Source organism: Harmonia axyridis, chromosome 5 (genome assembly GCF_914767665.1).
Source record: "Harmonia axyridis chromosome 5, icHarAxyr1.1, whole genome shotgun sequence".
Lineage (NCBI taxonomy): Eukaryota > Metazoa > Arthropoda > Insecta > Coleoptera > Coccinellidae > Harmonia > Harmonia axyridis.
This window is the reverse complement of record NC_059505.1, coordinates 41,683,200-41,709,658: the sequence shown is the minus strand read 5'-3', so window position 1 is coordinate 41,709,658 and position 26,459 is coordinate 41,683,200. Positions and strand designations below refer to the sequence as shown.

Below are 26,459 nucleotides of genomic sequence, written 5' to 3'. Positions count from 1 at the left end.
AAAGAAGATGCAAAGGTTGAGTTTCCAAATAGAATGTTTAGATGAGTGTATCTTATCCTAACCTAACCTAAATGACAACTAGTGACATTTCTATTAGATTAAATAAAAGTGCCAGGATATCTAGATAATTTCAAATTACAGTGAAGAATATTTTTAATGGTAAGTTCTAAAAATTGAAGTTAAACTTACCTTATTGGGTTTGCACTGGTTAAATACTGTGGAGCTGTATTCGGTGGATGGCAAAAAAGAATTTGAAACACCAACCGTATATTGTTGATCTTTCTAGTCAGTTTACCGTTAAAATTGCTTATCCAATTAACATCGTAGCTAGAAAAAAATAACGTCAACCTCTTGAATGACTTCAACACACCTCAACTAACCTTTTATTGGCATACCATACGAAGAGTAGGGCAACATACGCCAAAACAAGGAAAACTATGCAAAAGGTCAAACCCGTTACCCAACTCCTTGTTCCTAGTCCTATGATTGTCCCAATGATGAGCGCGAAATGAAGAAGAACAAGAAACAATGAAGATGTGAACTGGAAGACTGGATCAGACCATTCCTTAGCGAAACTTTTCATTTCGGCTGGAAGAAGATAAATGTATTTCTGTGGTTAACCTAACCTAACATAATCTGACCAACCTCTCAGTTTATTCAGTAAGAAAGACTTTCCACTGCCCCATTTCGCGTATAGTCCTACTGTGATTGGCATAGATAACGATGGTTCGCTGAGCATGTCAGCCAAAGAGCTTGTGTATAAATCATAGCCCAGCATGTTTTCGTTATCCTCATTTGTATTCAGCCTCCCTAGAATTAAGTTAATGTAAAATGAGATGCGTTAAAGCAGATAAGTGATTAAAAATAAATAATATACACTTTCAGCTCTTTTTGTCCATTGAGGGCGTGAAGTGACACTTTAATGCTCGGATTTTGAAGGCGTAAACTGTGATTCCTTCCGAAAATATGGGCGTGAAATTGTAGTTTACGCCCGGGCGTAAGAAAGAAATGGGTCGAAGCCATGTGCAACATTTCGTCTATCGGATTTTTAAGGCAAAAACCGTCAGTTTCCGCTGATCGTTGAGTATCAACAACGCCAGAAATTCTGGGCGTTCATTACGCCCGAGCGTGAGAAATAAAGGGGTCGAAGCTATGAGTAACACTTCGTCTACCGGATTTTTAAGGCAAAAAGCCTCAGTTTCCTCTGGGCGTTAAGTGTGAACAACGCCAGATATTCTGGGCGTTAATAACGCCCGGGCGTTAAAATGGAACTGATCTCGGAAAGAGGTTGAAGCCATGATGCCCAAATGTGTGGGCGTAAAGTAACACTTCGTCCACCGGATTTTTAAGGCTTACAGCGTCAGGTTTTGCTGGGTGTTAAGTATGATCAACGCCCGATGTTCTGGGCGTCCATAACGCCCGGGCGTTAAAATTAAACTCCGCATACTTCGATACAAAAAATCGACTTACTTGCGCCAAATATTTGACCCAATATGGTTTTCTGGTGACTCCCATCAATATTGTAAGGAGTCTCCCCAGCTTTGTTGGGCCGATATAGCAACTGGCTGTGTTTGGGATTCCTCAGGAGTATCTCCACTATCGTTTTCGACCTCGACCTCATCGCTATGTGCAGGGCCGTATCTCCCCTCTTATCTGAGGCCGAAACCTTGGCCTTCTTGTCCAGCAACAGCTGGACCACTTCGGCGTTTCTAGATCTAACAGCCTTGAGTAAAGGCGTGTCTCCATCCTGTAAAACAAACTAAGTTATTCAAGGCCTCAAAAATGTTGATTGAATTACTTTTGTAGCTATCTCAAGGTCTGGGTTGGAGTTTAGCAAGAGCTTGACGATGTTTATGTTCCCTTTTTCAACGGCGATGTATATGGCGCTTTTCTTGTCTTTTCCCGCTATATCTACGTCCGCGTACTTCTTCAATAATGCCTCGACTACACCCCTATGGCCTCCCTTCACTGCGTGTATCAAGTTGGTGTCTCCTGATCTGTCCTATATCGGATAGAAAAAACGGTTAGGTACAAACAGAAGTTAATAACAGCAAAATCTTACCTGAATATTAATGTAAGCACCAGCGGCCAAAAGAGCAGTGGCTATCTCGTAATATCCCTCCTTACAAGCTAAGGTAAGGGCACTGCATCCATCCTTATCTAAAGCATTCACATTCGGTTTGAATTCCAAAAGAGTATTGACGACCTCTATGAAGTTTCCTTGGGTGGCCACTATCAGAGGGGTCCACGAATACATCCCTGCAGTATCCACATTGGCTCCTAGGGCGAGAAAGAGTTAGACAAGTGATACAAACGATCGGAGAATATATTTACCGGCTTTCAGTAACATATCTACAATATCCTGGTGGCCTTTTCTACTGGCCCATATCAAGGCTGTGGTGCCATATTTGTCTCCAACGTTTACTTTGGCGCCCTTATCAATGAGCATCCTGCAAATTTGCGTGTAACCTCTGCCAGCAGCCCAAAGCAATGAGGATATGTGATAGTTGCCATGGGCGTTCACCTCTGCCCCTTTGTCTAGGAGTATCTGGACTATTTCGGTTCTTCCTTTATATGTAGCCCACATGAGTGGTGTCCAACCACCCTAGAGGGATTAAAACATTCATTAAATTGTATATGGTGAATAGCAATTGGATATGGTGTATAGGAATGAGTGTGTGATTTTCTGTAGCTAAAAATGTGCTTTTCTTGAAATTGAACATGTTAGTTTATCAACAAACGGCGTTGATACGATAAAATCAAGAGCCAAGTGATTTAGTTAAGGTTTTTGTAGAGAGCTAGGTCTGTTTGTACCGTATGGGAAAGTCAGCAGATGAGATTTGCAGGTTCTGTGGATCAGAAGTAGAAACAGCGGAATACATGGTATGCAAGTGTCCAGAGCTGGCTGGCCTAAGAACCATTCATATGGGGAAGCCGGTCCTGGATACCCGAGAGGTAACGGCCAAGGCCCCTAAGGAGGTTATCAGAGAGGGTAGAGAACAAAAGATCTCCATGGTCGCACTTCCCGGACGGCTTACCGAGCCACAACGACCCCAGTTCAAATAATAAGAATAATTGGTCTGTTGGTCCAGAGATAAGGGTGGACAATTAATACTGTTGTGTCTCAAATGAAGATGAGGAGCAGAGCATAATTCTGACTCCTACATGCTCTAAGCTTCCGAGATAACCCACATTGAAGCCTGAGGGCGTTGGGATAGAAAACATCGAACAACAATAACAATGATTTCTATATCATTATTCGTTCAAAATCTTAGATATCTGATCAACGATTTCATGAAAGGAAGCCCATTGCAGCATTGTATCAATAAAGTTGGAATCTATTCAGGAAAAATGTTTTTAACCCATAATGATAAATTGGATAAGTGGAAAGATAAGGATTCGAATCGTGGTTTTGTTCAATTGATAAGACATGAGTTAGAATCGAAATAGAGCGAGGTCCAAATATGCGAATGACGAACAATTAGTTGGCCGTCGAAATGTTTAACACGAGCTTAAAATTCACTCAAAAATTTCTGCAAAAAAAAAGAGCCAAATTTATTTCTCTGGAGCATTCTTTTGAGGATTGTAAAAAGCCAGTAATCAATGGGCGCCAGATCTGGAGAATAAGCTGGCTGATGGTTTTCATCCATTTGTGGCAAGGAGCATTGTCTTGGCGAAAGAGAATATTTGTCTTTTGCATTTGAGGACGTTTTTTCTTCATTTCTGCATTATTATTATTATCATCATTTGAACTGGGGTCGTTGTGTCTCGGTAAGCCTTCCGGGAACTGCGACCATGTAGATCTTTTGGTCTCTACCCTACTAATTCATGGTAACCAAGGAGGTCGTCAATAACGTTGATAAAACTGACAACCTCCTAAGGGGCCTTAGCCTTTACTTCTTGGGTTCCCCATATGAATGTTTCTTAGGCCAACCAGCTTTGGACACTTGCATACCATGTGTTCGGCTGTTTCTGCTTCTGATCCACAGAGTCTGCAAATCTCTACTGCTGACTTTCCCATACGGTACAAATGATGTTTGTACCGACATTGCCCCCTCAGCAGTCCCACCATTACTCGAAGCTCGGCTCGTGACAGCTTCAAGAGCTTTCTGGCGTAGGTAGGTGAAATCAACACGAATTTCTTGGCCTGAGTAAGTCCAGGTTTGTTGTTCCAGTGGGTTATTCTGTTATTCAACTCCCATTGCTGGACCGCTGGCTACTATTGGTATTTTCCTTTTCCTAGCCCACAGAAAGGCTCAGGTCCAGCAGGTGTTAACCTTGATGCACTTTTTGCAAGTTCATCGGCCTTCAACACCACAGTGCCCTGGTACCCATAGTCGAGTCACTTTATTGCCTCTGGCCAGTTGCCTTATGGCACTCCCAGGTCAACAGAAATCCCTGGCAGTACCATTCCAGGGATCTCAGCGTGGTCTGGCTGTCCGTGGTGATGTAGACATGCGCCCCATTGAGGTTCATTTTAAGACACTCCTGAGTGCATACGTAAACAGCCAATATCTCGGTCTGTAAAATGTCTGCACTAAATCGATCCAATAACGTTATGTATCATAGCTGATGGTTTCACCTTCGCCAAGGAAGTCAATGAACAATGCACGTCCCAAAATACGAATGCCATAAACTTGTCAGATGATGTTTGACGTTTTGATCGCTGTGGAAGGCCTTCACCAATTTCTTTCGATTCAGCAGAAGGGTCTCCTTGACTCAGGAGCCATTGCTTTGCTCGTACAGTATTTTTTCCAGAGAGACAGAGAGAATTTAATACTGCAGATTCTCTCTTTCCTACTGCTATGAAGGTTGAGTGGTGATAGACCGAATTTGCTATACGTACCAGAAGCAGTAGACTTTTTATTGGAATGGTTACAGCCGCGTCAAGTACTAAACACACTGATTCGACCTCTGGTGACCCAAGCTCGAAAAGCCCACATCTTTCAATTGTAAAACAAGACTACCACAAGTACTCACCATGTCTCTGTGTTCGATATCTGCATTATTGTCAAGGAGTACGATGACAATATCCACGTATCCTTCCTTGCAAGCGCACAGTAGCGCTGTCCAGTTGTCATTGTCCTCCGCGTTGGGATCGGCGCCATATTTGAGCAATTCCTGGACGAAGTTGACGCGTCCTTTCTGCGCGGCGTATATTAGAGCTGTTGTGCCGTTCTGTAAAAGCGTCAGAGTAGATGATAAGGTCGAAGGAGACGCTTGGCGTCGTTCTACTTACATCGTCCTTGTCTTCTATCTGCACCTGTTTGTTCTCCAGGAAGGATCGGAGTCCTGCGAGATTGTCGTCGTTAATGTACGTCTCTAGGGAGCGGAAACATAACGATAACATCGATTCAGACCGATGCAGCGTCTGAAAAAAAAATATTATTTAAGATTGTTGTGGTTTGGTACGGCAAAGGTGGTGCCAGCTTCGAAACTAGCGGTCTGGTGGTTTTTTTTTGGCTGTAGAGCTGTTTAGTATCGGATAATACCGGTAGGTGGCGTAAGAGAGCATATGAGGTTAGGTTAACCTCCATAAATTCCAGCTGGAACTTCTGTAAGATATCGCAGAGAGATAAGAGAGCTGGGATGGAGGTTTTCCAGTAGAAATGTAACAATTTAAAATGATTTTAATGGCAACACTGTGTATTATTTTTTGACATTTGTTATGTCATTTGTGTTCAGTAGGTTATGCCATTTAATTATGGAAGGATGCAAGCTTCAACAACGTTTACGAATTGTTAAATCGTTTTGTGAATACTGAGAGAAGTTCAAAAATAATTCATGGACGATTTAATTCAGTTAATCAACTCACAATTCGTGTAAAGGAAATTTGCTTTCAAATTTGTCTATAATATAAGGAATAGTGAAATAGTTCATGAATTCTTCTTAAATTTCTCTGAGTATTTAAAAAATAGCACTGATTTTGATAAAACAATGTAGCAATGTCTAAACGTTTTTGACGTTCTTTCTATGACTAAATCTCTTAACTTACTGAACACAAATGACATACAAAATGTCAAAAAATCATACAAAGTGTTGCTGTTACAATCCTTATGAATATCATTCCTATTAGAAAACATATCAGAGTAATAAACATAGATAGAGGGAGCATAGGTCATTTTCAGTAAGCAAATTTTGTCCCCAACATGAACTATCAAATTTGACATGAAGCGCGCGGAAATGAAAACATATAAGTGATACGATATTCCACTCAATTCACGAGTTTCTCAACAAAGAACGCACTTTTTATGTCCCATAGTAAATCAACGTTTCATATTAACTCAAATATATTGAATAAATACCTAAATATATCAGAAATTCAGGAAGCACACTTCAAGCGCGCCAAACGACGTGAAATAACCGATGACATTAGGAGAGCAAAAGTGCCAAACCTTGAATTTCAGCAGTTAGAAATAATAAATAATATATATTCTGCTTATTATAAATTCGACAATTAGAAAACATATCGGATTCCAAATATTCAAATTTGCATATTAAATCGGGAATCACTCAAATGAATATTCAATTGCATTCAATGTTATATACGTTCATGATGATATAGTAAAATTGTGGATTTGAAAATAAAGCACAATCCGACAACGTAATCTAACCATGTTGGGGACATGTAAAAATAGCGTATACTTCATCTATCTATGTTTATTACTTTATGGAAAATATATCAAGCTACGATCTTACTTACTCTGTCAACCTTGATGTAACAGAAATAAGTTTAGGGAAATTGTGTTGAATCAGTAAATAAATCACTTTGAATTTGGGCGATGCAACCTTAAGACATTATTATTTACCATTAACCAAGCTCAATTTTAACTTTCTCTCCCTGATTTCACAGATGTCACTTCTACTTTTAGGTAATAGCGCAAGTAAAAGTACTTTTTTACACGCTCATAGCCGGAGTTATAAGTGACATCTTTAAAAATCAAACTCATCAACATTATGAATTGACATTAACAGTAGACAGTATTATTTTCTGATGAATAAATCAACATAAGCGCAAGGTAAACAAAGCAACAAATCGACACAAACGCCAGTCATGCAAAACAAACCTACAAATAAAGAAAATAAAAGAAAAAATAAAAATTGAAAAAAAAAGTCATGCAAAAAATAAATAAAGAAAAATGTATACATGCATCGAAATGAATCTTTTTACGGTTAGTGGTATTTCTTCCACCCGAAAAGCTCTCCTTTTGAGGCTCATTCTGTTGCATTAATCGAACTGAACGCACAAAAACATTCGAAGGAAATTAATCATATTTATCTAAACTTTGATAATAGCTTCCTCCTTCCTGACAAGTGCTAACGAAATGTAGGTGATTATCCTCCCAGTTCTGACGTTAGGACATCACCCTGACTCACTCTCATGAAGAAGATCATGCTTTGCACATTTCTGGGCGCCATCAATATTCAATACACCACCAATATAAGAACTGCGTTTTTTTACTAAAAGTTATTTTGGACTATCTTACGGTAATTTCAATTCGGTGCTCATCAAACGATCGTGTTTGTATAAATAGTTTACTCAAATCACGACTTTCCAAGTCGTCAATCTGCCATGCGATTCACTTGAGTATTTCTGCCAATTTACTCGAATTTATCGTGCAATTTTTTTTGATTTGATTGCTACAATCAACGGGCAAATTGTTTTCGTGGGTGGTTTGAGATAATGAGGAGAATTTATGTCTATAATGCCGTCAAGTTGAACTTTACGAGTTTTTTATTCGGTTCGTTTCACTTTTTTGGCCAGTTTAGAAGCTGAAGTCTTACAGGTGAGTACAAACTGGCTTGTATCAGGAATGTGTCAAAAGAAGATCATTTTAAGAAAAAAAATCCTATAAACATGGACCTGCAAACGCTTTGTTTTCGAGGTGCAGAGTGTTAAAGTTCAATTTTTTTTCTCATAGCACCTTCACAAGATATTCAATTTAAATTTGACATATATATTCCAATTCAAAGCTTTCATCATGTGATATGCTAGTCTTAAATGCAAATCTACTTTCTCAAATACACTGCGCAAAAAAATTAACGCACATTCTGAAAATCTCAATTCTAGTGAAAGTTAACTGTACATTGACTTTATAACTTATTTTTTATGTTCTCTCGGGAAGGTTTTGAACGAAACAAGACACATTAAATGGAAGAAAAATTCAGGATTTCACCGAATCTTATGTGAAAGAAGAGAAATAAACAATTTTCAAAATACTGGAATGCTGATAAGTGATTTAATACTTGGTATTTCCACCTCTTGCGTTAATTACAGCTCGGCAACGACGGTTCATACTCAAAATCAGTGATCTTAAAATGTTCTGATCTAATCCTTCCCAGATTTCTCTGAGTTGGATTCCTAAGTCAAGAGTAGCTGGATGATTTTCTGAACTTCTCAGCCTTCTATTGAGGTTGTCCCAAACCTGCTCAATCGGATCGAGATCTGGACTTCTTGCTGGCCATTCCATTCGAGAGACTGACCTCTTCAAGGTACCCCTGAACGATGCGCGCATGATGGGGTCTGGCATTATCGTCCATAAAAATGAAATTTTCACCAATGTATGGGGCAAATGGCACTACATGCTCTTCAAAAATGATCCTTATATACCTATCAGCATTCATAGCTCCATTATCAACGACCACTAGGTCTGTGCGAGTTATTCCACCCCATACCATAATCGATCCTCCCCCGAAATCAGTAGTATTCAGGAAATTGCACTGAGCATATCTTTCATGTGGACGTCTGTATACAAGGGAACGTCGATCACAATGGCAGAGGCAGAATCTGGACCCATCTGTGAAGAGAACTCTTTCCCAATCAGCCTCTTCCCAATAGATATGCTCTCTCGCAAAATCCAAACGCGCCCTTCGATGGGCTGGGGTAAGAGCTGGGCCTCTTGCCGCGACACGAGGCGATTTCTTATTGTCTGAGTGCTAATTTGCACCCCATGAGTTTTCTCAAGCTGATTTTGAAAGAGTCGAGCGGTTGCAAACCGTTGTCTGAACGAAGAAACTCTCAAGTAACGTTCTTGAATGGCAGTTGTTACCTGTGGTCTACCCTGTCCTGGTCTTCGGACATTCATACCTCTCTCCCTGAATCGCTGCAACATTCTGGACACACTTGTATGGGAAACTCCAAACCTTTCTGCAATTCTTGTGTATATCCACCCTTCTTCTCGCAAAACTACCGCTTGGGCACATTCCTCTTGGGTCAAATTGCGTGTTTCGCGTTGCATAGCGATCGAGTGTAGAAACTCAAACGAAAGAAAAACTATTGATCACTAGAATTGATCGAGAACAACTTATTTCAGAATGGAGCCAATACATTCAAAATCTGATAATCTCATCTTTTTTTATTCCTGCTGGGAAAAAACATCGGTATTGAAGAAAAACGTTGAAAGTGGATAACATATGCATGCATAATTCTGAAAAAAATAATTATCATTGAGAACACCTTCAGTTGTAGAATAAATTTGAGATTTCCATAATGTGCGTTAATTCTTTTGCGCAGTGTATTTGACTTTGTCAACAGTTGCATAGATAATATACATAGTTATTACCTAGAAAACAGATAGCAGAATCAAAAAGCAAAGTACATAGGAATTTTTAATTTCCATTTCTTCTAACGAAGGACTTATAGCTTTCCCCCCTGTCCTAAATTAATAGTGCAAAACTGAAAATGTAAGTACTAAAAAAATAGGTAATTGATTTCTTTTTCATATGGTATCTGAACAGAATCGGTTGGATAGTCTGGAAAACAGTGAACATGTTATTAAGAACATTCAATTGACTTCATGCTCATGTGTTTTGGAGTCTTCCAGCGCTATAACACAAGTTCAAAGATAGCTTAGCCAAAATTGAAGCAACAAATCATTAGTTGCGAAAAAACCGTTAGAACACCAACAGCTGTTAATCAAAAGGAAACAAAGACCACGAGCCACAAAGACTAACGTTATGGGAGTGTCTTCTGAGCCCAAGGCTGAAATTGAACCTGCTCTTCTGTTCTCCATCTGGGGAGGTGAGTGTGAAGCTAGGTATCTGAAGATAGGTGAGAGAACCTCTCCAATTGGTCTCTGGGAAATGGAGATTTAGAAAAGATCTCCTCCTTTCTTGTCTGTGTTCTTCTGGCACTGCTATGCTGTGTCTTGGTCGCTTTGGACTTGAAGAGGCTGAAGATGTTTCCATTTGTTGGTAGAGCCAGAGGTTAGAGACGTGTTTGGTATCATTTAAATCTTCTGAAGGCGAGCTTTCTTTGGTTGTTCATCTCTGGATGGTTGAAGGGAAGATTGAGAGATATTGCAAGAGTAGATTTTAGTTGTGAAAGCGGGTTTCTACGTTATAAGCCGGGAAAATGGTTTGAATAAAGTTTTTTATATGGCACAATGGTGTAATATTTAGTTAGTGGTGCAACCATTTGGTAAGAGTACTATTTTTTCTAACGAGCGTATTTCGTTATTTCTACACAATTCAACAAAAGATAAGCGTTCTTGGTGTAATGAAAACCATTGAAAATTTGTCAGAAAATCTCGTTGAATTGTTGAAACGTATTGTAATTTTACCATTGATAAAGTTTCGAAGTTCCACTAATATTTCTTTTTTTTCTTAATGTCTGTATAACTTTCACCTTCAGCAGTGAGCAGAGGAAAATGTATTTTTTGCACACTAACATCCAGAGGTAAAAGTGACAAAAATAATGACAAGTTTGAAGTACATATATTAAAATATATATTTGATCGATATTTTTAATGAAAGTGGATCTTATTCACCTTTGATTTCGGAATCACAAAAAGGATAACCCTGTACAAGCAACTCAAGTAAAATTTTAGCACAAACAGGTCATCAAAAATTGCTAGGAAAATCACAGTTAGAATTCATAGTTAAGCAGATTCGGAGCAGATTAAAAACGATAAGAATTATGATGATCTTGTCTGGGATATAAATCAAGAGATAAGAGCGCATAAATAATTATAAATCAACATAGATACACGTGACTGAACCTTTAGCAGATTCAGGTTTTACTTTAACTGCATTCTTAAGTACATATACCTATATCTTCTTTTCAATGTCATGATTTTCCCTGAAGTATGTCATAAGATAGTCCGTCTGTTGAACTGCAGATATTCGGATTCAACGACCATCACAACAATAGAACACAATAACACACGCGATATCGTTACCACTTCAAAGTATTTTTCTCGGAAACTTATAACTTGGAATCGAAAAAGATTAGTTTCTAACACAAACAATGTGGTTTGCTTGGTTGTGCTTCTCTAAACCGAACTGACAGTAATGTTTCGATGAATCTGCAAAAAAAAAATACCAGCAACTTTCACGTCATGGAGAATTTCAACAATATAAAGCTTCGTGGAAAGAAATACCTTCAAGAAAGCCTTGGTAATCGCTTCAAATCGATTTTGTTGAGTGTTTCCACGATTTTGAATATTTCACGTCAAGAAAATAGCAGAAATCGATCTTAAAGGGTGTTTTTTTTTAGAGCTATAGAACTTTAAATTGCAATAAAACAACGATGGATTATTCGATTGACATGAATTTTATTTATCCGCAAGATAATCTTGTGGCATTACATTTTAAATATCATTTCTGGCATATGACCGCCACGGCTGGCTCGGATGTAGTCCGATCTGGACGTCCAATTTTCGATGACTTTTTCCAACATTTGTGGCCGTATATCGGCAATAACACGGCCAATGTTGTCTTCCAAATGGTCAAGGGTTTGTGGCTTATCCGCATAGACCGATGACTTTACATAGCCCCACAGAAAGTAGTCTAGCGGTGTTAAATCACAAGATCTTGGAGGCCAATTCACAGGTCCAAAACGTGAAATTAGGCGGTCACCAAACGTGTCTTCAATAAATCGATTGTGGCACGAGTTGTGTGACATGTTGCGCTGTCTTGTTGGAACCACAGCTCCTGGACACCATGATTGTTCAATTCAGGAATGAAAAAGTTAGTAATCATGGCTCAATACCGATCACCATTGAGTGTAGCGTTCTGGCCATCATCGTTTTTGAAGAAGTACGGACCAATGATTCCACCAGCCCATAAAGCGTACCAAACAGTCAGTTTTTCTGGATGTAACGGTGTTTCGACATGCACTTGAGGATTAGCTTCACTCCAAATGAGGCAGTTTTGTTTGTTGACGTAGCCATTCAACCAGAAGTGCGCTTCATCGCTAAACAAAATAAAATGGACGTAGTGCGCGATACGTATTCCGCACAGAACCATTATTTTCGAAATAAAATTGCACTATTTGCAGGCGTTGTTCAGGCGTGAATCTATTCATGATGAATTGCCAAACCAAACTGAGAATAAATCACTTGACAGCGGTTAAATCGGTCGCCATCTTGAACAGTAATGCCAACTTAAAGTTATATACCTCGAAAAAAAACACCCGTTATGATTGAGTTGGACCCAAAGACTCTTATTCAAGTCATAATCTACAAAATTAAGAAAAAATAACTGGTGACAATTTTTCCATTAGGCTGCTCCCTGGTCCTTTTCCTCAGTATGCACAAATGAGAAATGATTTCGATGAAATAATCTAACAATTTCTAAACGTTTTTGAAAAGTGAATCTTTCCATGATTAAATTAAAAAACCTACTGAGCACAAGTGAACTAATAAATGTCAAGAATAATTGCCATTAAAACATTCAAAACCATTTCAAATTCCTATTGGCAAACTGATTGTAAATACGTATTTATTGTGTTCATTGACCTTTCGTGGTCTTTTTTTTTGATATTCTAGGATTTGGTGAGGCTTTTGTTGATGTTATCTTCACTGAATAAAAACTCTACTTCCTGTTGATGTGCAAGAAGCCAGAAACGTGCGAATTTGATCCCAAAATGTACAATCGAATGTAAGTAAACTTACCGCCAACATGTGGACAAAAATGCTTGTTGTTCCATGAATGAAAGCAATAGAATTATCAACATTATTCGCAATTTCTGTTTACTCACATAAGTATAAGTTCCAAACCTCCTTTTCCTAACCATATTATTGCTTATCGTTGACGAACTAAACACTAATTACTGAAATCAATAATGACAAAAATTCCAAAGTAGCTGAGATCGAGATTAAATTTTCAACAGTTGATATTCTATCTAATCAATGGTAATTGTGCTCTAGATGAGATTGTTGTCTCTTATTTAATTAATTGAAAAATGAAATCTGCGTGATTTGTAAATACGGAAGGATTTCAATGGGATAAACTTTGGAATTCTTTGTTTGTGCCTTGAGATAGGTTAAGAATAGAAGAATAATATTCTCAAGACTTCCATTCTGAGTTTTCCCAGAAACCACTTTGTTGAAACAGATGGAAAACAGAATTTGTCCTTAGGTCTGTTATCCTTATTCTTCGCTTCAAAATTGATGAATTGTTGATTATTATATTAATAATAATCCAATATACAGGGTTTTCCGAAAAGAGCTTCATTTTGATATGAAAAAAACAAGTATCTTTTAAGAGGAATCAATCGATGTATTAGGCCAATTGAAAATTTCCCGGTCTGATGCACAGATGGCGGTGCTAGTATTAAACCCATATGATTTTTAGTTAGTACCAACCTTCAAACGATACGTGTCAAAATTTGACAGCAGTCCAATCATTAGTTTGTGAGATACTGCGTTGTGAGTGTAGCTACTTTTATTTGAGAAAAGATGAAAAAGAAAAGAATTTCGTGTACTGATGAAATATTGCTTTTTGAAGGGAAAAATACAGTCTTACAATCAAAATCTTGGCTTGATGAAGATTTTCCGGGGTCTGCACCAGAAAAATCAACCATAATTGATTGATATGCTGAGTTTAAACCTGATGAAATGAGCACTGAAGACGGCGAACGCAGTGAACAACGAAAAGAGGCTGTCACCGACAAAAAAATAAAAAAGTTCACAAAATAATTTTGAATGACCGTAAAGTGAAGTTGATCGAGAAAGCAGACATTGTGAAGATATTATCTGAACGTGTACATCTTATCATTCACGAATATTTGTACATGAAAAAGTTGTGTGCGAAATGAGTGCCGCGCGAGCTCACAATCGATCAAAAGCAACAACGTGTTAATGATTCTGAGCAGTGTTTGAAGCTGTTTAAGTGCAATAAACCTGAATTTTTGCGTCGATATGTGACAATGGATGAAACATGGCTCCATCATTTCACTCCGAAGTCCAATCGACAGTCAGCTGAGTGGACTGCACACGATGAACCGAATCCAAAGCGAGGAAAAACACAACAGTCAGCTGGCAAGGTTATGGCATCAGTATTCTGAGATGCGCAAGGTATAATATTCATTGATTACCTCCAAAAGGGCCAGACCAGCAACAGCGAATATCATAAAGCGTTATTGGATCTTTTAAAGGAAAAAATCGTTAAAAAACAGCCCTATTTGAAGAAAAAAAGCTGCTGTTTCATCAAGACAATCAATTAAAACAATGGCAAAATTGCAAGAATTGGGCTTCGAATTGCTTCTTCTGCATCCACCGTATCCGCCAGATCTGGCTCCCAGCGACTTTTTCCTGTTCTCACACCTCAAAAGAATGCTCGTTGGAAAGAAATTCAGCGACAATGAAGAAGTAATCGCCGAAACTGAGGCCTATTTTAAAGCGAAAGACAAATCGTACTACAAATCACGACAACTCAAAAATGCTTTAGCTTTGCGAATTCTGTCTGCAACGTTTTTAGCATTCTTGTAGTGAATTTTAACAATTTCAATTCGTTGTTAACGAGTGTAGCGTTTCATTTTTAGGGGTAGTTTTGACTTGTCAAATACCAAAAAAAGACAGCTTCAAAACTGTCATTCGCCCACATTGCGCGCTATTCAAAATGAAAACCCTTATTGAAAAACCCTTTTACTTCTATCAAAAAAGTAAGGAGAATGAATCAAAAAATATGTATACAATTCACAAAAAAACACTCTCTTGGGTGTTTTTTCTCACAACTGTGTAAATGTTGAAATCGTTCAATAAATATATTCTATTTGGAATTATCTATAATCTACGAATATTGAAGGAATAATTTGAGTATCACATTCAATTGAAAAATTTTTCGAAATATTAAGTGCTCAGAGAGGAAGCAAAAATGATTATAGATGTCTACAATAACCACCGAAAAAAGTTCATATTCACCTGGATCCTCCTGACGCCTCGGAACATAGCCCTTCTCGTCTAAGAAAAATTCGAAACCATTACAGGTTTGCCAACAGCGCGAACTGAACAGATTTTCGTTTTATTCAAAGATTAATGTTTACTGTTATGTATCCTATCCTATCTACGAGAGCAAATATTTTAGATCGTTGCTACCAAATATGCTTTGCCCAACTACTGATCGTGTTTAGTCAGATTATTAGTAGAATTATCGAACAGTTGAAACAATTGACTTCATAATGGTTATTTAGACTGCCCATGAGACAATAGTCGAAGTTGGATTGTTTATACAGACGATACCTGAGCCTTAACACTATTTGCTTCATCGTTGAATTTGGTATCAATATTAATAAATTGGACGATCGATAAATAGGAGTAGTACGAGCTTTTTATAACCATTTATGAGTTGCACACAAACTGTGGGACAGATTTATTGAGTGTTATTCTGTTCTAAGCGGCTTATGAATTGATATCACGTGTTGGCGATGTACAGGCTGTGCCTAATTCGATGGGCACTGAGAGCATCTCGGGACTTGAAAGGTTTGGAGAAAAAACTTCCCAGAACTCTTTTGCAAGAAAAGTTTCCTGGTTGTGTAATTACAATTGGCCACGAAGATCTTGTGATCTGACACCTTTAGACTCTTTGGGACCACGAGAAAGATAAGGTCTATGCCACTTTCATCAAGCCAAGTAGCTTCACATTTCAACCAACTACTTGACTTGAAAATCAAGCTCGTGAAAAATTACATACTTGAGCTTGACTTGGCTTGATTTTAGATATTTATTGTTTGACTTGGCTTGATTTTAGATATTTATTGCTTGACTTGATATCAAACTACTTGATATTACTTGAGCTTGACATGCATGCTTTGCACGGCATATATTTCTGCAATCTCGTGCGCGCTTAGACTAAATAAGGGGATTCCTCGAGCGCCGAGAGACTGAAGCATTCGCCAGTGTGACTTTATTAGCAGTTCTCTCACATTTCATGGAATCTATTGGTAGATTTTTAATGGTTTCAGAAATATCTGTTCAAACTTGGCCGAAATGACCAAGGATTTTTTATCAACGCCAGCATCTTCAGCTCCTGTTGAAGAAAAATTTTCCAGAGCTGCTCTTACAGTTACAAAAACCCGCAATAGGTGAGGCGACAAATCTATAAGATGCCTCATGCGTCTTAGATCCTGAATGGAAAATTATGAAATCAAACAAAGCCTGGAGGTTTCTCAATGTTAAGAAACCTTAAATAAATGATAGTGTTTTTTGCTAAGTTCCTTCTCATTTCATCATTTCTTTATTGATGTGACACACAATAAAACTTCTACAAATCAACTAGCTTGATATGATTCAAGTAACGGGTGTAACAGCTATCAAGTGATTTATTCTCAGTTTGGTTTGGCAATTCATCATGAATAGACTCACGCCTGAACAACGTTTGCAAATAGTGCAATTTTATTTCGAAAATATTGGTTCTGTGCGGAATACGTATCGCGCACTACGTCCATTTTATTTCGTTTAGAGATGAAGACTTCTGGTTGAATGGCTACGTCAACAAACAAAACTGCCGCATTTGGAGTGAAGCTAATCCTCAAGTGTATGCCGAAACACCGTTACATCCAGAAAAACTGACTGTTTGGTGCGCTTTATTGGCTGGTGGAATCATTGGTCCGTACTTCTTCAAAAACGATGATGGCCAGAAAGTTACAGTCAATGGTGATCGGTATAGAGTCATGATTACTAACTTTTTCATTCCTGAATTGAACAACCATGATGTCCAGGAGCTGTGGTTCCAACAAGACGGCGCAACATGTCACACAGCTCGTGCCACAATCGATTTATTGAAAGACACGTTTGGTGACCGCCTAATTTCACGTTTTGGACCTGTGAATTGGCCTGCAAGATATTGTGATTTAACACCGCTAGACTACTTTCTGTGGGGCTATGTAAAGTCATTGGTCTATGCGGATAAGCCACAAACCCTTGTCCATTTGGAAGACAACATTCGCCGTGTTATTGCCGATATACGACCACAAATGTTAGAAAAAGTCATCGAAAATTGGACGTCCATATTGGACTACATCCGAGCCAGCCGTGACGATCATATGCCAGAAATCATATTTGAAATGTAATGCCGCAAGATTATCTTGCGGATATATAAAATTCATGTCAATCGAATAATCCATCGTTGTTTTATTGCAATTTAAAGTTCTATAGCTCTTAAAAAACACCCTTTATAAGAAATTTGAAAAACCCCTTGTGAATCAGATGTGAAAAAATCAAGAAGAGAAGAGGTTATTATAGAAGATTTTGTTTCTGAAGTTTAAAGTAAAGAATCGAACACATGGATCTTAGAATTGAGTGATGATTCAGTTATTTTATAGTGAAAAACAGAATACTGATATTCAATTCATGAAAGAATAAAAGGTGTAAAAAAAACTAGGGATTCACGGCTTGGCTTGATATTCAAACTACTTGACTCAAGCTTAAATAGCTTGAGCTCTACTTGAAATCAACTCACGTTCAAGTCAAGTAGTAGTTTTTCAATGTCAAGTAAAGTACTTTTCAATTAAGTGTGACTTGAACTTGAGTTCAATGTAGGAATTTCACGAAACTTACAAGACTTAGACTAGTGAGAGGTCCCACAGAGACCTAGGAGAGTCGATATAGCAAAATACTGACAATTTACCTGATTTCCTCTGCTCTTGGCGTACTTCAAAAACTCATAACTGGCCACTAGAGTTCCGTAGCTTTTCGGTTGAAAGAAAATCAAGGGGAACTTCTCGTTGCTACTATCACTGGAACAGCTACCGGACAAACTCTTTGTCCTAGGCATACCACTACACTTTTTCGATACCAAACCTCATCAACTATAAGTCCTTGACGGTATAACAAATACAGTTTTCAAACGAGAAGAAAGAAAAACCCGCATTTTGTTGTAGATTCTCGTTATTTTTCTCAGATTGGCGGCGCTAAGAAACGATAACATTGCTCTGAAACGTTATCAATTTTCGTCTGTAGTAATACGCGATGTTATTGTTAATGTTTGTAAACTTCATATCGCGGACGTGGTGCAGTTCCCTTGTTACGAAAATAGCAGTTTTTATCTTCTTCTTCCTCCTAAAACTGGCTCAAAACGCCTTGACACCACGACGAACATGAGGTTACGGATCTAGACGAACTGATACCAGTAGATAATTTCTGATAAAAGATTTTTTCTACGTATCGCCGCTTGTCATCTACGGCAGAGGTACTCGAACTGTGTTTTTTAGTAGATTCTGATTAAATAGTTACGTTTTCTTGATGACAAATCTTCGTTATCTTGAAACAATGAGATGTTTACTGATGGCTGTTCTGGTTGTCGGGTTTCTTCCAGTATTTTTTTGGAGTGAGACGTTGTGTGATAACGGAGTGAACTATAAAGCCTTTTTCAAGGACGAGGTTATACAATTTTTCCGTTATCGTTTGATGAGATTTTGAGATTATTCGATTTTAAGTGATTCAACTTGGGTAGCAATCATGAAATAAACTCAACATGTGACTTTTTCCAGTACTTTCGAAAACAAATTATTGTTTTCAACAATAAACCTTTTCAAAAGGTTCAAAATTTGTCGTACGATTTTGAATGCTGAAATGACTGATATTTTTCAAATTTACTCAGTCATGAAGTGATACTGAGCTCAAAAGCGTGGATATCTTCAATTTACATGAAAATTTCTCAAATAAATAGCAATCAAGAGTTCTTAAAAATGCAATTTCATGTATATTTGAAAGCGTTTGTTTCCATTGAACCTTTTTTTTGTGTGGCAATTAGGGATTCACGGCTTGGTTTGATTTTCAAGCTATTTGGCCTGAGCTTGACTTGATTTCAAGTCAAGCTCAAGTCAAGTATTTATTTATCAAGTAATTGAATCATATCAAGCTACTTGATTTTCAACAGTATTATTGTGTGAACTTATTGTATAAAATAACCGAAAATATCAACTTTTTTGAAATAGAAACATGAAATAAATCACTATAAATCATAACAAAATAAAAAATAACAAAAAAATGAAGTTTCTAAATATTGAGAAACCTCCAGGCTTTGTTTGATTTTTCATCAAGGATCTAAGACACATGAGGCATCTTATAGATTTGTCGCCTAACCTAGTGCGGGTTTTTGTAACTGTAAGAGCAGCTCTGGAAAATTGTCTTTCAACAGGAGCTGAAGATTCTGGCGTTGATAAAAAAATTTCTGGCCATTTTGGCCAAGTTTGGAAAGATATTTCTGAAACTAACAGAATCTACCAATAGATTCCATAGAAATGTGAGAAAACTACAAATAAAGTCACACTGGCGAATGCTTCAGTCTCTCGACGCTCGAGGAATCCCCTTATTTGGTCTAAGCGCGCACGAGATTGCAGAAATATATGCCGTGCGACGCGTGCCTATCAAGCTCAAGTAATATCAAGTCAAGCAATAAATATCTAAAATCAAGTCAAGCCAAGCTCAAGTATGTAATTTTTCAGGAGCTTGATTTTCGAGTCAATTAGTAGGTTAAAATGTCAAGCTACTTAGCTTGATGAATCCCCAGTGGCGATCATTTCAGTGCAAATATAGTTATCTATATAGATTTAATCATCACAATATTTTCGAAAAAATCGTACAGAAAAGAAAAAAAGGCTTTCCTTTTTCTAACAATCTTAGAGTAGAATTTGACACTTCAAAGGATGTATTTTGGGTTGCCTGGTTCGGGTAGCTAGTTTACAAGTGTAGAAAGAATTGAAATTTTTCGATGGGTTGAAAATTAAAAATGAGTGTTATGATAAACTTTCGAAAGAAGTATTATACATTATTTTCTCTAGTTCACTGATTTTTATATGGAAATTAATGGAATATTTCCATAAATATTTATGATTTTGCAATCAAAAATATTTGTTGGCAGAACAGTTATTCGTATCACAAATTCCACAGATAATAGATAAATCCGTGACAGCAGAGTTCCGAATACCAACATTAAATAATAAAATAAAACCATGAAATATGTGTGGAACTGAGATATTCCCAAACGATTTCGTTCTACAAGATATGGCCGAACAAAGAGATTGCCATAGAATTAGGGAAATCCATTACAAGTCTCAAACTCATTAAGAATTCATTACTCATCACAATACTGATTATAAATTTTTGGTTTTTCCATGCGAATTTGTGAAATTTCAGAAAGTTTTCCACCAAAAATAATCAACCAGTAAGCAGCAATAATCATTTAATTGCTTCCACGGTAGACTTAAAGATAACGCTCCAAATATAATATTCATTCGAATAAAATGTGGGTGGTATTCAGAGTTTGTGTAAACTAGCCTTAATGCAGTGTTAGTAACCTAATAATATAGCGTCGTTTCAATTAATACTACGTATGTTGCGGCACAAATGTTGATATCAGCTAATTGACGTTGTCTAACCCAACGCGTGTTAATTAGTACGACGAATAGCACCAGTGGCGGCTCGTCAAGGTGAGCTGAAAATTTGCATTTAAGGTTCTTCCTCGATAACTCTTGAAGTATTCATTTAAGGTATTGGGTTTGCTTGAGTAACCCCCACTAGTTTTGCACGTAGAATCGACTGAAATAATCTAATTTGAAAATTTTGAGTTTTGATGAATTTGAGTTGTCCAACTTCATGATTTTCTTATGAACACCCTGTAGATTTTTGGTCCAAACCGCAAACCCTCACATAATACTACGTATTTGCAGAATTGAAAAAGGAAAAAAAAATTTCGAAAATAGTAATTTACGTAACAAGTCCGGAAAATAGGGTTTTTTTGGACGAATAGACAAAATTCCAGGACGAGCGTAAGCGAGTCATGGATGTTAAACCTGTCTGGTGATGGTTAGGTTAGGGGTTAATGACCGTAGCAGTTGATGCCTTCAACGAAAGAAAAAAAAATGAAACAAAATTGAATCTGTATCTCTAAAACAGGAATCCTGAGGTAACTTTTTTTTATCTTCACTGATCAACAAACACCCTGTATATGTTTATAACTCTGAGGATGCAGTGAATACTAAGCGAATCCTAGCAGCGTGCAGTTGGTACCTAAGTTCACGTCGTCAGTTATGTTTAGAACTGGTAGATAAGGCGCAAAAGGCATAACAATGAGGTTATTACTTACGTCAAAATGATCTTCACAAAAGAAAACGATAGAATCAATATTAAAACAAAGACTTTCTTTTGTTTACATATCCAAGTGACGTCACTGACACAATGTTTGGTGAAAAGTCTTTCGACAGTATCTTTAAATTTTTCTCTTCCAAGGATCATTTATACAAATTGAAAATATCCACTGTGTAAGTGCTCAATTAACCTAACTTGACAATTTGAGAGAAAGCGAAAAGCTTATCATTCATTTCCAACATTGTTATTTCAAATCATGACACAGACATAATTAAAAATTGACGTTTAAGTACATACCTTTGAAAACCACGTGCTTCGTTTTGCGTCGTAGCACCAAACGACCTCATCATCATTAAAAACCAATCTAAAACCCAATCCTCAACTGTTGCAAAGCAACCCCCTACTCCCAACACCAAAACCCGCCACTGCCCAACGTTCCAAGGTCGAACCAAACCAAAATCACGCTGCTACACACACACCCAGATCTGTCGAAACCGACGACGTTTCCCAAATTTACAAAATTTCATACTCGAACCTACCTCCTCCTTTCCAAGTTTGCCTTTGAGGTCCGCCCAAAGTTCGGTCGGTACGGACCTGTACCTCACGTTCGTCTGGAGAAACCTGGACAGGGTCTTGTTTCCCGAGGAAGGGCTGGTGGTGTGGGACATCTTGCCGCCTCTTCTGCTTCTGCTGCTGCCGGTACGGTCAGTTCCATGGAGTGGTGCGGTAGAGAGAGGCTAAAATATTGCGCTTGTACTCTAATAAAACGTGCAAATATCTTGGGGGGCTGGCCTGATGGTGCTCTGGCTAGACGAGAAACAACAATAAGGTTTACGCTCTCCGTCTGTCTGATGGCGGGATTCAGAGATAAAATGGTGGACGTGGGTAATGTTGTTGTTTGACATCGCGTGCGATTTGACGCGCTGCTGCTGGTGCTTTGTGACGCGATGATACCACGCTAGACGACAAGTAACGTTACTGCATTTTTTTAACTACTAGCGGTTCATAAATCGATGAGTTTCATCGTTAAACCCGTTCTTTTCAGTTCCAGTTACGGGCGTAACTGGCAGCGTGAACTTAGCTGCAGTCTCAGAGTAATAACATAGACAGAGGGAGCATTCGCCATTTACAATAAGTGAATATTGTTGCTAGGCCTTTTTCGTGTCCATTTTGACGTTTATTTTTGACTCAGAGTAATAAATATAGATAGAGGGAGCATATATCATATTCAGTAAGCAATTTTGTCCCCAACATGAACTATCACATTTGACATGAAGCGCGCGGAAATGAAAACCTATCAGTGATACGATATTTCAATCAATTCGCGAGTTTCTCCACAAAGAACGCACTTATTATGTCCCATAGTAAATCAACGTTTTATATTAACTCAAAATATATTGAAATAAATACCTAAATATATCAGAAATTCAGAAAGCAAACTTCAATGCGCCAAACGACGTGAAACAACCGATGACACTAGGGGAGCAAAAGTTGCCAAACCTTGGATTTCAGCAGGTAGATACAAAAAATAATTAATATTCTGCTTATTATAAATTCGACAATTAGGAAAAATATCGGATTCCAAATATTCAAATTTGCATATTTAATCGGGAATCACTTGAATAAATATATGTCATTCAATATAATATGCATTCATAACGATATAGTAAAATTGTGTATTTTAAAATATATCACAATCCGACAACGTAATCTAACCATGTTGGGGACAAGTAAAAATTGCGTATACTTCCTTTATCTATGTTTATTACTCTATGATTTCTGAGCTCATTATTGACAGATGTCTGGCACAATCAACTAAAGTAGCGTTCTTTTGAACCAATCTAAGTCATCTAATTAAACTGAACAACTCATATTTCATACAAACTAACCTAGCTCGCGAGGTATTAGATTATGTACTTTGAAGGTTTAGATTAGTTCGAAAGAACGCTACTTATTATTCTTTGACGCTTGTTTCAGGGCTTATCACAGAGCTGCAAACTGTGGAAGTTATTTTTGAGGTTATGCTTATATTTGATTCAAGGATATTTGAAAGGTTTATACCACATTTTATGTATTGATACAATTATTATGAAGGGTTTTCCAATAGGAATGATACAATTTAAAATGGAGGGGCAACACTTTGTACTATTTCTTGACGTTTCTTATGTCATTTGTGTTCAGTAGGTTATGCTGTTTAATCATGGGAAGATAAACGCTTCAACAACGTTTAGGAATTGTTTGATTGTTTGATCAAAATCAGTGCTCATTTGTGATTATTGACAGAAATTTAGAAAAAATTCATGGACGACATTATTTAGTTAATCTCATTGTAACACACTCGGAAGTGGTACTAGTACTCTTGTATTGGTAGATAAAATTCACATAAAAAACATTTCGAATTGTAAAATTTCTATTGGAAACCCCTATACAAGCAACAAAATTGAACCTGTATCTCTAAAATGAGAATCCTGAGGTGACTTTTCTCTATCTTCACTGAGCACCAAACACCCTGTATATGTTTATTACTCCGAGGATGTAGTGAATACTAAGCGAATCCTAGCAGCGTGCAGTTGGTAGCTAAGTTCACGATGTCAGTTATGTTTAGAACTGGAGGTAAAGCTGTTAGAAATGAGTATCTCAGTTTTTTTTTCAGTCTTTATAAGAAACGGTATCTCATTTTCAAAAAGTAATCTAGATTTAGCAATCTATCAAATGATGACCTCATCGATATTTGTTCATGAAGTGCGTAATTTGAAAAAAATACAGTGTTTATACTTTCGTTCAATGCAGTAAGTTTCGTGAAGATAGACTATTTTATAAATGACGATGACTGAAGAATATTATATACACCATGTGAATTCCTTGAAATCTCAGCTGCAGTTGATCACGACAAGTATTAGTAGTATTATTTACTTTGAATATATTGATGGATATTTTCAAGACTGGATTAGATAATTCCTTAGTGGACTAATAAGCTCGTATCATATGACTTTTTCAGTTAGTTACCACCTAGCAGATTTGTATTCTATTTAATCAATATTTGTTAAACATTCATTTATACTTTCTTTAAAATAAATAGAACTACTGTCTCTTATTTTTTATTATCGTAAATTCAAGCTGATGCTAAATCCTGAACAATTTCAGGAATGCATTCCATTGTAACACATAACAAGAATAGAAAAAATGAGGCAGCATTGAGAAACCACCTGGGGTCATATAACAATAGTTGCGAGATAAATTGGATGAATCTGAGTAACACATTATACCTATGATTGGATGACGCAAAATCAATATTGCTTCTGCTGAAGTACATTGATTTTAAGGCTTCCGATTGCGTTTTTGTTAGTATCGAAACATTTAACCAAAAATAACTATGGTATTGTTATGGTCGGCCTTTCACATGGAACAGCAACGACTAGCAATAAATATTCAAATGATTTGTGTATTCTTCAATAAAAAAACAAGTAATGAAAAGTTGTAGTGAAGCACTGAAAAATTGTCAATTTTTTCACATCTAATGAAGATATAAAATGTAAAATGGGCATTTTGTTCCCAAATATTGATCATGTTCTTTGTGTTTTTATAATCTGTGGATCATATGAAGTTCTATATATACCTTTCTTAATATATTTTCATTTTCTGCTCTTTCTATGGAACCAATCGTGTTCTAAACATTTCTCGAAGATACTCAGGTATTTCTCAACAAAATTGTTATTATATTTTAATATTAGCAAGATGATTTCATTATTTTCATTTGTGAAATTTTCCACAAGCAAAAAAAAATACTGAAAGACGGAGAGAATGCACTGTGAATGAGAATCTATAGATAAATAACTGTTCAATTGTTATTAATTTGTTCAAAATATTTGCCTTTCTTTACAGACTGTTTACGAAGGATTGAAACCATAAAATTAAGGAATGTAAATAAAGAAAATCTCCTCATATATTTGATAAAAAATTATATTATCACCGTATCATGATTTATGATAATTCAATATATCTGAGGACAAATAATTCAACTGTTCTTCCTTTGAAAGTTCATAAGGAAAAAGTAACAAAAAACGACAATAATTCAAACAATTCTACACATTTTAATATGGAGAATAAAATTAATTACAGAGCTTTTCATTTTATTCATATACTAAGTAGTTTTAATTCTGCAGCTACGAAAATGGGAAAATAGTAAAAAAAGGCAATGAAAACATTGATCAACTAATCTGAATGATAAGCATGTAAACAAAGAAATGCAAGCACAAAGCACTTTATTCAAAAGGGAAATTACAATGGACAGCAATAATTGAATGAGGCATTCATGAAAACAATTTGAATGAATGAAATTAGATGGAGTATAAATAGAATAATCAAAGTGTCAACAAAAAATTGACCGCATTAAACAGTTCATATCATTTCAAAACAGAAAACTTACTTTTAAGGTTAGTCTGTTAAACTCACCTTTTTTGACGCTATATGAAAGGACCTAGACACTTATAATTAGATTTTTGGCAAAACTTTCTTTCTTGATTAAATAGACCATAGCTTTTTGTAAATCAACAACACCGACCACAATTATTCGTGTTTTAGAATTAAAAATAAATTTAAAGCAAAGGTAAAGCAAATGTCATCTTGACATTTGAGGATGAAAATTTTGACAACCAAAAGGACTATGTTCCACAGAAACCAAATTTGGGTAGACATAATATTGATGAATCCAAAACCACCTGAAATTATTATCACTTATACAAAAATATTGTATTTATAATATTCAGATATCAATAAGAATGTTTTCTATAAAGAATTTGTAGTCTACAGCCATATGTACGCTTGCTGCGCCATCTACAAACCATAGTTCAAAGTAATAAAATTAGTACCAGCTCTTTTCGAGAGATGGAAAACGTAAATAGCACGATTTCTACTCTCTGTGGAAATCAACTCTTGAAAGTGCTTTATAGATGGCACTACATCAGCCATTTACTGATGACATCTAGCTAGTAGTTATAGAAACTTTCAAATCTATGAAAGGGTGAATTTCAATTCAGTGTGATTTTTTAATCTGATAAAGTATTCTGATTTAATCGATAACTGCCATAATGTAAGTTAGATAGATTAGTTTCCTAATTCGTGAATAGATGGAAACTATATACAACATCG

The 26,459-nt window shown here is 36.8% G+C and overlaps 1 protein-coding gene across 8 annotated transcripts in view; it reads right to left on the bottom strand.

Moving 5' to 3' along the window:
• Positions 1-26,068, bottom strand: part of LOC123679600 (kinase D-interacting substrate of 220 kDa B) — a 32,230-nt gene extending 6,162 nt beyond the window's left edge. The window contains exons 1-11 of one of the 8 annotated variants that reach the window (XM_045616966.1): positions 25,764-26,068; positions 21,851-22,118; positions 5,240-5,371; positions 4,981-5,178; positions 2,335-2,605; positions 2,063-2,280; positions 1,799-2,002; positions 1,471-1,747; positions 646-810; positions 381-588; positions 190-327 (exon numbers count right to left, since the gene is read on the bottom strand). In XM_045616966.1, the coding sequence (XP_045472922.1) occupies positions 190-327; positions 381-588; positions 646-810; positions 1,471-1,747; positions 1,799-2,002; positions 2,063-2,280; positions 2,335-2,605; positions 4,981-5,178; positions 5,240-5,371; positions 21,851-21,979 (1,940 nt within the window). In that variant the 5' untranslated portion in view covers positions 21,980-22,118; positions 25,764-26,068. Of the gene's footprint in view, positions 1-189; positions 328-380; positions 589-645; positions 811-1,470; positions 1,748-1,798; positions 2,003-2,062; positions 2,281-2,334; positions 2,606-4,980; positions 5,179-5,239; positions 5,372-7,147; positions 7,249-9,954; positions 10,270-12,982; positions 13,135-17,850; positions 18,420-21,850; positions 22,119-25,763 lie in introns of those variants that run through there. The other 7 variants (XM_045616967.1, XM_045616965.1, XM_045616963.1 and 4 more) reach the window with 7 other exon arrangements.
• Between the last annotated feature and the right edge of the window lie 391 nt (positions 26,069-26,459).